The following is a 12,012-nucleotide window of genomic DNA, read 5'->3' on the forward strand; positions in this document are numbered from 1 at the left end:
ACCCAACAGAGTAAGTCATGAGTATAGTGGAAGATGGGGGAGGTAAGGCAGCATATAGAGCTTGTGTGAGCAGATGATCAGGTGAAATCCCAGTCATCTATATATAAAAGCCAGCCAACAGTTTCCAATATGGAGGAGAAAATGGCGGAATTCAGAAGTTATTTAGAAATGCGTAGGTGTAAACAACCTAAATGTCCATTGACAGATATATGGATAAAGATGTAGTAGATATGTACAATGGAGTAGTACATATATACAATGGAATGCTACTCAGCCATACAAAAGAATGAAATAATGCCATTTGCAGCAACATGGATGCAACTAGAGATTATCATACTAAGTGAAGTCACAAAGAGAAAGACCAATACCATATGATAGCACTTAAATGTGGAATCTAAAATATGACACAAATGAACCTATCTATGAAACAGAAACAGACTCAAGGACATAAAGAACAGACTTGTGGTTGCCAAGGGAAAGGGGGTTGGGGGAGGGATGAATTGGTAGGTTGGGGTTAGGAGATTTAAGCTATTATATATGGAATGAATAAACAACAAAGTCCTACTGTAGAGCACAGAGAACTATATTCAATATCCTATAATAAACCATAATGGAAAAGAATATTTTAAAAAACAATATATATAAATGTATAACTGAATCACTTTGCTGTACAGCAGAAATTAACACAACATTGTAAATCAACTGTATTTCAATTAAAAAAAAAGAAATGCGTACGGAAGTACTAGAAGAAACAGCTAAAAATGTTGGGATGGGACTCATGGATAGGGAGTAGTAGGGTAGAAGAATATTGTTTTTCTTTATAAGTCACACTTTAAAAATTAGACCTGTATATCACTTTAATATAAAATTAAAAACAACCAGTCAGAAAAAAAAAAATGCATGAGCTAAATGCTTGGTTCCCAGCCTAAGGGCTATAAAATAATGGACACAGGCCAGTAACTCCATATACTCAAGTAGTATTTACATACTGAGTAAGATCTTGGACCTCACTCGAACTGTATCTTTTAAGTGTAAACACTGCTTTTATCACTACAAATTAAAGCCATTCCTGAAACTCCAATAATGTTTAATCATTGACGATTTTATCATTCAACTGACTCTAAAAGTATAAACACTATTCTATGATCATCCATAAAATATTTATAAATTTAACTACAAATTTAATAGCTCCTCATTCTAACGACCTTTGTGAGAGTTGAATTAAAATTCTACACCATTCTTAAATTTATTAGAATGCCTCTGTAACAAGTTCTCAGAAGGCAGAGATGACGTTTTCTATATGGATGTAACTGTTTGCATGCCTTTCTTTCCAACAATTCAGAGTTCCTTGAAAAAAGAACACGTTCTAATAATCTTTGGATCTCTCTACTTAGCACAGGTGTCAACAAAGGTGACAATAATAATTAACATTTCTAAGTGCTTTCCCTGCGCTAGACACTGCTTTAAGAACTTCACATATATTTTCATTTAATTACTATTGTGGAAACAGTTCCTGGAAGTTGGTACTATTATTATTATTCCCATAACACAGAAGAGGAAACTGGCACAGAGGCTGAGTAATTCTCAAGATGCATGTACAGTGAATGACAAAACCAGGATTAGAAGCCAACCTCTCTCCAGAGCCTTAGCTTTTTTTTTTTTTTTTTTTTTTTTGCGGTACGCGGGCCTCTCACTGCCGTGGCCCCTCCCATTGCGGAGCACAGGCTCCGGACGCGCAGGCTCAGCGGCCATGGCTCACGGGCCCAGCCGCTCCGCGGCATGTGGGATCCTCCCAGACCGGGGCACGAACCCGTGTCCCCTGCATCGGCAGGCGGACTCTCAACCACTGCGCCACCAGGGAAGCCCCAGAGCCTTAGCTTTTAATGTTTATGTAGAATATTAATGTCTGTTGATAAAATCATTGAAATAATCAACTCACTAGCAATTTAACTAGTGATATAAAATAAAATCATGTTATTCATGGATAGTATTGATACAATAGCTTTTCCCTATGTATATTTGAAACGTTTTTGATTTGATAATCTCACCTTTTTCTTTTTTTTCTGGATCATCTGTTTTCTTATTTGTTTCTGAAAAGACAAAGCAAAATAAGTACTGTGAGAGTCATGATTCAATATCTCAAATTACAGGACTATCTTTAAATGAATTCAAATAAATATCGTTTAAGAACAATATTTCTGGGATTAAGAGATACACACTCCTGTATATAAAACAGATAAACAACAAGAACCTACTGTACAGCACAGGGAATTATATTCAATATGTTGTAATAACCTACAATGAAAAGAATCTGAAAAATTATATATATATATATGACTGAAGCACTTTGTTGTATACCTGAAACTAACAAATTAATTACACTTCAATTTTAAAAAAAAGAAAAATATTTCTGGGCAAACAATTCAATTTTCCTAAATCCTGAATTCTTTACACATGCAATTTGTTATAAAATATTAAGCATCTGAATAACTTATAAAAGTTGCCGAGCAGTAAGTAGGTATTGGACACCAGGCTGAATGTTCCTGGTCTATGTTCCTGGCGGTGGAGGGGGGGGTCACCTCCACCAACAGTAAGTGCCCCTGTGGGTGCAAACTGGGTCAGGAGAAGCCCTCCTCAAGGCCTGTCCAATATTTTTATTGTCTCCTAAAGCCATATACTACTTTATAACAGGCACTGTGTGCTTTAAAGGAATGCAGCATGCCACCCTACCGGGAACACCAGCCTCACTCCTCAAGGACTTCATACATCCACAGGTGACCCACTGGGGATGCCCACACTGAGCGCAGGTGTGCTATAGCTCACCTGCTGAGGAGAGGCTGTATCAGCCTGTCACTAAGTTAATCACAGTTAGTGTCTCTCCACCAAAGGATGGGGCTGCCGAGCACAGCGAAACCCACCAAGAACCTGGACAGGCCAAAGAACATTCACCACAGACAGGGAGCTACAGCACATGACCTGACTGTGTAAACAAGCTCATTTCTGCATTTATAACCTCCTATCTGGCCTTTTGTTTAGTACAGATTAGGATCTAGTTAATTTTCAAGGTAGACCAGTTAATTTCTGTCCCAGTAGGTACTTATCTAGTCTTTGAGAATTCCTAGGAATGATGTGTATGCGTGAGTTCCAGTGGGGATGGGGCAGAGTTTGGGAGATTGATTAAAAAAAATCATAGATTCCAGGGACTTCCCTGGTGGCTCAGTGGTTAAGAATCCACCTGCCAATGCAGGGAACACGGGTTCAAGCCCTGGTCTGGGAAGATCCCACATGTCGCGGAGCAGCGAAGCCCGTGCACCACAACTACTGAGGCTGCGCTCTAGAGCCCATGAGCCACAACTACTGAGCCCACGTGCCACAACTACTGAAGCCCGCATGCCTAGAGTCCATGCTCCACAAGAGAAGCCACCGCAATGAGAAGCCCACGCACTACAACGAAGAGCAGCCCCTGCTCGCCGCAACTAGAGAAAGCCCACGTGCACTAATGAAGACCCAACACAGCCAAAAATAAATAGTTTAATTTTTTAAATGTCATAGATTCCATCCTTTCCCCAGAGTAGATGTGAGAGGGTGCAGGTGCCGTGCAGGGTGTGTTCAGGGTTGCAGTCATGATCATTGGATTTTTTCATCCCCAGTTTCCCACATTCATTCATATAAACCATTTCATTTTTTTGGAGGCGAGAAGTAAATCTGAGGCAGGCTCCTGATGCAAGGGGGATTTTTATCCATCAAGTGTCTTTCTCCTTTGAGACCCCAGGCGAGAGGAAGCAAACTGACTAAAGTGTGCCAGCTCGGTGCCAAGCACAAGGCACGTCTCTTGTCTCCCGACACCCTCTGCAGAAGGTCTTATCTCCTTCTTCGTGCAGAGGAGGAAGCGGAAGCTGAGAAAGTAGAGGCCCAAGTCATCAAGGTCAGCGGTGCACACCAGCCCAGAGCATATGTTCTTTCTCCTTTGCCAGCCTCTACTTTTGTTGCAAGGGAAACGAAGGGAAAGAGAAGTGCAGGTCTTGACTTTTGCAAAGAGTGGGTTTTATAACGATGGCTGTACACACACTAGCCAGTGCTGCAGGAGGTATGAGGATATAAAATAAAAAGACTTCTAGATCACTACTGAACTTTCTAGAATTTCTGATCTTATTAATACACCCTCCTTATCAGTACAGGCAGTACATCAGTTAGTAAGCTGCACTCTTATAGGCATCAGGGATACAGGATAGAAGAAGAGCATCAAAAATCTCCATCTCCAAGGAGCTCTCTCTCTGCGGTACCAGCAATGCCTGCAGGAGGGCTGGGAGTCTCCACACCTCCCAGTAATCTGTTACCTGACACATGGTTAGTGTAATTTTAAAAATCAAGCATAAAATGCAAGATTCTAAGTTGACTAGAGAAGACGGGTAGGTGCTGGTCATGAAGAAAAGTTTAGGGCTCTCCACAAATCTTCCTGCCCCTGGGGGAAAACCAAGGAAGGAGGAGTGGATTGAACTGGTCACCTTTTAAATAGGTGTGGGAGGACCCTGGCCAGGTACGCTCCCAGGAATCAGGGCCGCCGTGTTTGTATCTCCTGCAATGCAATACCCAGGGCGGGAGAGAGGCTGCCCTAAGAAGGCCTAGCCCAACCATTCCGGCCCCGGGGCGAAAGCTCTCGGCTGGGTCCCCTTCTGCCCTACCTCACATCAGCATGCTGAGATCTGAGACTCGTGTTTGGGTGTGGAAAACACACAGAGCAGGGAATTTTAGCTTCTCGGGTTTTCAGTGCTTAAATTTAGCTTAGGTAAAGTTTTCTAAGAGATCCAGCTTACCTCACTAGCATTCTGCTAGTAGAATAGAATTCTGCAGTAGAATAAAGTGTGACTTTGCTTTACTTTACTCTTTCTACATAGGCTTCCCTGCGAGACCTCAAATGGCCCTCGATGCGCCAAAAAGGAAAAGGATTTATTAAAATTTAACTGTCTGCCAGGCATTGTTCTAAACAATGCAGATGATCCCATTTAACTCGATCAGCTCTGAAAGGTAATTTTAATTCTGTAGATCAGGCAACTGGCTTAAGAGAGGGTAAGGAATCTTGCCAGGGGTTGCAGAACAATTAAGACCGATTCAGAAGGCCACACTCCACAACAATACTACGTTAGTCATGCTCTGTATATTCCAACAGTGGGCAGTCCATACATAAAAGGGAACTCTAGGGCTTCCCTGGTGGTGCAGTGGTTGAGAGTCCGCCTGCCGATGCAGGGGACGCGGGTTCGTGCCCCGGTCTGGGAAGATCCCACATGCCGCGGAGCGGCTGGGCCCGTGAGCCATGGCCGCTGAGCCTGCGCGTCCGGAGCCTGTGCTCCACAACGGGAGAGGCCACAACAGTGAGAGGCCCGCGTACCACAAAAAACAAAAAAAACAAAAAAAACCCTACACAGGATGGATGCAGGGGCTATTTCATTTTCATTCTGCTCCCCAAAATGTAGCATAATAGTAAATGTTAAACAAAATAAATAAACATTACCTACTAGAAATAGGTTAAGAAAGAGGTTGAAGGTACACCTTTGTGCTTTTAGTCATCAAAAATGCTGTAATATTCTAAAATACTAGTAAGTATAAAATGAACGAATTTTGTCATGTAACAAAACAAAAAATAATATACTTCAAAATAATGACAATGTAGAGAAGAATTCTGCATTTTATTGCACTCAAATAACATTCAACAGAAGATGATTACATTATTTTTAGAAAATCCATTGATGTTGCCCAGCTTGGCATATATCTGTAAAGACAAGGTTCATTCATTGAGATATTTGGAATTAGAAAGTTATTTGAAGTTGACCACAGCATAATGAATCCTCAAAATCCTCAATGTCCAGAGTTCTAGAGATGATTATATACAAAAATCCAGCAAAATTTATTCTACGCATTTATCTGTTCTATGTCACTCCTAAGTTTCCCTAAAAAAATATGGCTTTATAAAAAGTAGTATTCTATAATTCAGAATACGGAGTAAGACCTTTATGAGATTCTGAGTAGCAACTCTGTATTACCCAGATCACAGCTTTAGAAAATTATTGCTTCTTTACTAACATATGACTTTGGGTTTCACTACACTACGGTTCAGCATAACTTACTACATTGTACCAATGACCTCTAATGATAAAAATATAAAATCCCTTTGATTTTAACCCTAAACGCAGAAAAAAATGTCACTTTATCTTAAAACAACGTGAACATGATCAAGAGCTCCCCGGACACATAAATGAAACCACTTCTTAGAGTTTTTTTTTTTTTTTTTATAGCTCAGGGTCCTTTCAAAATGAGGGTGTAGCTACCTTTTTTTTCTAACAAATGAGTATTTTCATCACAGCAGCTATTTCTGAGCCACAAATTACTCACACTAAAAATAGAAGAAATGCTTCAGCGTGGAAAGGAAAAGGCTCAAACATTGTCAAACAGCAGCGGGCCTCTGGCTTGTGAGCACTTTTCACACACCCTACATCACCCAGCCAGAGGCCCTGTGGACTTTTATACACGGAGCAGGCTTCAGCGTTGTACGGGCGTTACTTAACCAGTCAAAGGCAGAACAACCTTTACGTTATGCACCAGTAATTGATAAGAGACTTTGTAAAATTTAAACCAATACTCACGGGACTACAGCTATTCTACAATCACTCCGAGGTGCGGAAAAGCATTTTTGCATGATATAACAGGCCATTCCTTTCCCCTGCGTCCTAACAATAATTTTCCCCCCTTATTTTGAAAAATAAATTAACCATGATAATTTAAACTTTTATTGAAATTAAATTTTTTTCTAATTAACAAGCTAAAAGCTACAGGAATCTTAAATGTTGAGTTTTACCCTGAATACTTGAAGCTAATATAGCAATTTTTTATAAAGGTATTGCTGCAGATATATACAACGCAAATCTTCACAGCTAATAATGACCCCATCGGTGTCTTTAAGACACTCTTAGTGGTTTTAATTCATGTTTCACACAGTGTATACAAGTCAGCCCAACATAGTGTTAATTACGGATAAGAGAGATTAAAACCCTGCCATGACAACTGCTGCTACATCATCAATACGATTATTAACTATTGTCTGAAAAACACATAAATGCAGGTAAGACTAAAAGCTGTGTCACAAAAGGAAAAAGAAAAGAAATCCAATGGATCCACTAAGGCTATCAGAAAAGGACATGCAGGAATGTAACATCACATGTGATTTTTTGTTTCTAAAAAAAAATACACTAAAATGCCAGTGGACCATGGTTCATTCAAAACATCTTTAGTGTTCATTCCCAAAGATCTTGGTCTGCTCAGAAATTACTTCACAAGATCTATCCCAGCCATCTTTTGCAGCGTATGGGTAAACTGGTCCTCCTGTGGTGGTAGGGGCAGCCTTTCTGAAGCTTTAAGTATCTGCAAAAATAAGGGGAAATCTAAATTAAAGGACCAACTAGACATAGACTGTGAAACTGCTTCATTTTTACTCTACTTTTAAAAAACCCACCAACAGAAGTAAATGCTTTTTTTTTTTTTGTATTGTTGTTGTTTTTAACAGCAACAGGGTAACAGAATGATTCACTACCTAGAGTAGTCCCTGGGGGACCTACTACTATGAAAGTAGTTCTTACTACTTTCGTTGCAAAGCTAATGAAAATTAGAGGTTCTCTAGAGCATCTGAGAATTACAACTGAATTTAAAAATGTCATTCTTTTGAGAAATACAAGCATTAAATTTCTCCCATCAATGTTTTCACTGTATTAAAAAGAAATGCAGTAGGGGGGGGAAAATCTAGGATGGCATTTGAAACACAAATATAGGAAGGATTTTCAAGGGGCAACAGGATACTGTAAGTTGCAGTTAAAATATATGACTTTAATAACCTTATATCAATTTTAATGTTATTGAAGGTATAAGTGGTTGGTAAAAAAAAGTATACAGTATTTTAAAAGAAGTAAAATTCATTCCTGTCCAACTTTCAACAAATATTTTCTTATTCCGAACTCTAGTGTCTGATTTATTTTACTACCACAGCATTGGATCTATGTTACAATTAGAGTAAAAAAGGAGTTGGTGCACATAAAGGCCCAGTCAAAGTTTGATATAATTTCTAAAGCTGGATTGTGATCCTTCCTTCCTTCCTCCCTCCCTCCCTCTCTTCCTTCCTTCCCTATGTATCTGTCTACATGTGTGCATACGTGTGTGTGTGTGTAACCAGAAATTTTTAGGTAAGCAGACTTATTTGGTGCTAATGAGAAGTAACTGGAAATTATATGTATACTTTGGTACATCCAACAGAAATGAATGTTTGTCTGCCAAAAGACATGTATAAGAATATTCACAGCCGCTTTCTTCATAACAGCCCCAAACTAGAAACAGCCCCTGCAGCCATAAACATAGAATGGAATTTTTAAATGGAATATTACAGTAAATAGCAGTGATAAAACCAATAACTATAAATATCAAAGTGGATGAAACTCAGTCATAATGATGAGCAACAGAAACCAGTCACAAAAAAAGTGTATATATGTATATGTGTGTGTTTACTTGCGGTTCTATTCAATCAAATTCAAAGACGGGCAGATCGATCTATGATGACACAGGTCAGAACAGTAGTTATCATTTGTGGGCGCGTTACTGGGGGAGGGGAGAGGGAGAGACCTCCAGGGGCTGGAAGAACTCTGTGTAGTGGGTACAAGAATGTATCACACGTACAAGTCCATCAAACTGTACCCTCAACACGTGAGCACCGCCCTGTGTGTAAATTACACCTCAACAGAAAGAGTTTTAAAAGATGGGTTTGACCTCAGGTCCTCTCAGAATTTAACCATTAGCTGGACTGTGAGGAATAAGCATTTCTGTAACCTGTGCAATCAAAAATCCTGGAGACCATGGGAACGTATTCAAAGTATGAGTACTGATAACAAGGCAAATAACGTAAAAGCTCAGTTACAATTTTGAATGACTCAAATTATGCCCCTACATATAAGAATAAGTCTCCAGGGCTTCCCTGGTGGCGCAGTGGTTGAGAGTCTGCCTGCCGATGCAGGGGACACGGGTTCGTGCCCCGGTCCGGGAAGATCCCACATGCCACGGAGCGGCTGGGCCCGTGAGTCATGGCCGTTGAGCCTGCGCGTCCAGAGCCTGTGCTCCGCAACGGGAGAGGCCACAACAGCGCGAGGCCCACATACCGCAAAAAAAAAAAAAGTCTCCACTCAGAAGCAGTCCACCAAGTTGCAAACCCAGCATCTCCAAATTCAGGCCAGTGGTCTCTGCTACCCTCTGTTCCTCCCGCCTTCTGTATCCCCATTAAGGTTCCATCATTATCCATTCAAGCCAGAAGCACAGGAATCAAGCTCGACTCTTCCCCCTCAACCAGCCCCTCCCACCAAATTACCTCCACCTCCAAGGTCTGTGAAATCCATCCCCACTCTGCATCCCTGCTCTGCATCCCTGCCCCCAGTTCCAGGTCCCCCCACCTCTGCTTAGATGAACACATCTGCCCCCTGACTGGTCTCCACCTCCTCACAGGACCTCCTCTGTTCAAATCTGGATCTGATCTCAGGACTCCTAGGCTTGGAATTTTTCTGCTGCTTCCCTGCACTTTCAGGCCCACGTTCAAATTCGCAAACATCGTTTACGGGATCCTCCGAGAAGCGCCGCCTGCCCATCCACACTGTCTTCTTAACACCTGTACCTGGCACACCACCTTGGTCTTTGTGCTGCAAGCACTTGCCGTGCCCACCCCCGACGTGCCAGCTCCCTCACTTCCAGCGGCTCCTCAAGGCTCCGCTCCAGCACGACCACACGTGGGAGGCCCTGCCCCACGCTTGCACTCCGGGCCCCGAAGTCGGGTTAGTTCCCCCTCCTCTGGGTGCTGCCCCGTGTACCACCCTGAGAAGTTAATGGCGCCGTATTGGTTGCTGTCCCCAGCTGTACACCCACAGGTCTGTGAACCGCTACAAGACAGGGACTGTATTGTTCACTGTGTGTCTTCACTGTCCGGGGCAGAGCCTGTACCATAGGAGTTGCTTGATATGTATTTCTTGAACAGATGAATGATCAAATCAGTAACAATGATATGCGTAAGCTAAGACCTCTAGTGCTGACAGCCTAAAAAGCTGGTTGTGCGTCTTATGGGTCAGTGTTAGAAAATGCTGGGTGACAGGGGAGTCATGGGTGACAGCTCTGGACAGATGCAACGGAGTGAAACCATCACCACTGCTAGAACATTCAAACGTGAGATGAGTTACAAATGGTATCTCCATTGGCAGAGAGACAAGAGCAAGGAGACCTACCCAAAAACACAGAGGCTCACATATCTTCGTTTCAAATAGCATGATTATCATCACAAGACATAACTGTTAAGTTTTTTTTCTGGCATGCCATGACAGAAAAATTGTTAAAGGAACCAGCTAGTCAAATGGCCTTAAAGTATTGTTCGGCAGGAAATTTAATTTCCTAAGCGATTCCTTCATAAGCCATTCAATTTGTGCTATGTATGTTTATGCTGTCATATTGCTAGAAATATGCTGTATGATTTCAAGCAAAAATATGACTTTGAGGACAAAGGTGAAAACCCACTAAAGGAGCAGAGATTCCAAAATGAATTTTTTAAAAAAACACAGATTGAAAGTGATTGACTTCTAATTGATATTAGAATGATCAGTTCTTAGGATTGACTTTTTACATCCTTGCCAAAAGTATGCCAGCAAAGCACTTATAAATTTATAAATATAAACAAAAGATGGCAAAGTTTAAATTATTGGACAACTAACTTCCACAATGAATCATAATTAATCTTCAACATTTCTGAGTCGTAAGTGAAGTGCTAATGCATGTTAAGAAAAAGATGCCAAAGAATACAATATCTCTGCTTTTATCACATCAAAACGGCTCTCAAAACGCATCAGCTTTTAGGCCTTCATTTATGTGAAATCCTCTAGAGCACAGAAGCTGAGTGTGTGAATTCTGGAGCCAAAATGCAAGAATCGAACTCAGCTCCCCCACTTGTCGGCTCTGAGACGTCAGACAGGTTCCTCTGCCTTGCTGTGCCTCAGTTTTCTCATCTATAAAATGGAGATAACAGCATGTCTACCTCTTGGGCTACTGGAAATATTTACTAAGGGAGTTAATTCATGTGTGTGTCTAGAATAGCATGACATACATAATGCTTAAGAAAAGTTAGCACTCTCTGTCTCCTGGTAGGTGGCTGGATACAATAGTCAATTAAGACAACTCCCACCCCATGGGATTATCGCAGCGATAAGTATGTTATTATAAACTTTAATACGCAATATTAAGATTGTATAACCTAGTCATAGAAAGATCGGGGAAGACAAAGTAATCATCAGTTAGATTCTGAGGGCCAGGAAAAAACGATATCCAGCATTTTGCAGAGGGCCTCAGTTTGCGTTTTCCACTGAATAAGGAATTTTAAAGATTGAAAGGTAGTGAGGAAATGGGTCCCATGATTGTTTCCTCAGTTCCTGCATCACATAATTCAACACTGTTGCAAAAGCAGTCACCTTATTGTACAAAATAGACTGATTTATGAATATTATTTTGTAAGATTGAATAATTTAAAAAATGTAATATAAAGTAAGACTAAGAAGAGAATAGGAAATAAGCAAACCCAGTGCAATCATTACAAATAATTATTGCTGACTCTCCGCCTCATATCCTCTTTGGTAAAGGTCAAACTACAGCCATGGGGTGCATCACTCAAATTTTTATGACACCAGAATGTAAGAAAAATGCATTACAACTGACAGGTTACAACTCCTTGATCAGGTCTTTCAGAATTTAGCTTCTCTTGATCCACCTCAGAGATCAGGCTAATTAATTGCTAAACAATGAGAGCCACGGCCACCATTTACTGGGAGCTCATTATGTGTCAGGAAGTATGCATATGAATCAAATCTTCATTTTCACTTACTTCAGCTGTTAAACATCTCATCCAAAAAAAGCACCTTATTCCAGCCCCCCAGCCACTTAGTATTTTGTATTTATGTT

General features: G+C 40.9%; 1 protein-coding gene across 4 annotated transcripts in view; it reads right to left on the minus strand.

Moving 5' to 3' along the window:
- ASPH (aspartate beta-hydroxylase) overlaps window positions 1-12,012 on the minus strand; it is a 229,628-nt gene that overhangs the window by 120,480 nt on the left and 97,136 nt on the right. For all 4 annotated transcript variants that reach the window (XM_060116094.1, XM_060116093.1, XM_060116095.1 and 1 more), the window contains one exon: window positions 2,049-2,090. In XM_060116094.1, coding sequence (XP_059972077.1) covers window positions 2,049-2,090 — 42 coding nt within the window. The remainder of the gene's footprint in view (window positions 1-2,048; window positions 2,091-12,012) is intronic.

This window comes from Mesoplodon densirostris, chromosome 13 (assembly GCF_025265405.1).
Source record: "Mesoplodon densirostris isolate mMesDen1 chromosome 13, mMesDen1 primary haplotype, whole genome shotgun sequence".
In the NCBI taxonomy this organism is placed as follows: Eukaryota; Metazoa; Chordata; class Mammalia; order Artiodactyla; family Ziphiidae; genus Mesoplodon; species Mesoplodon densirostris.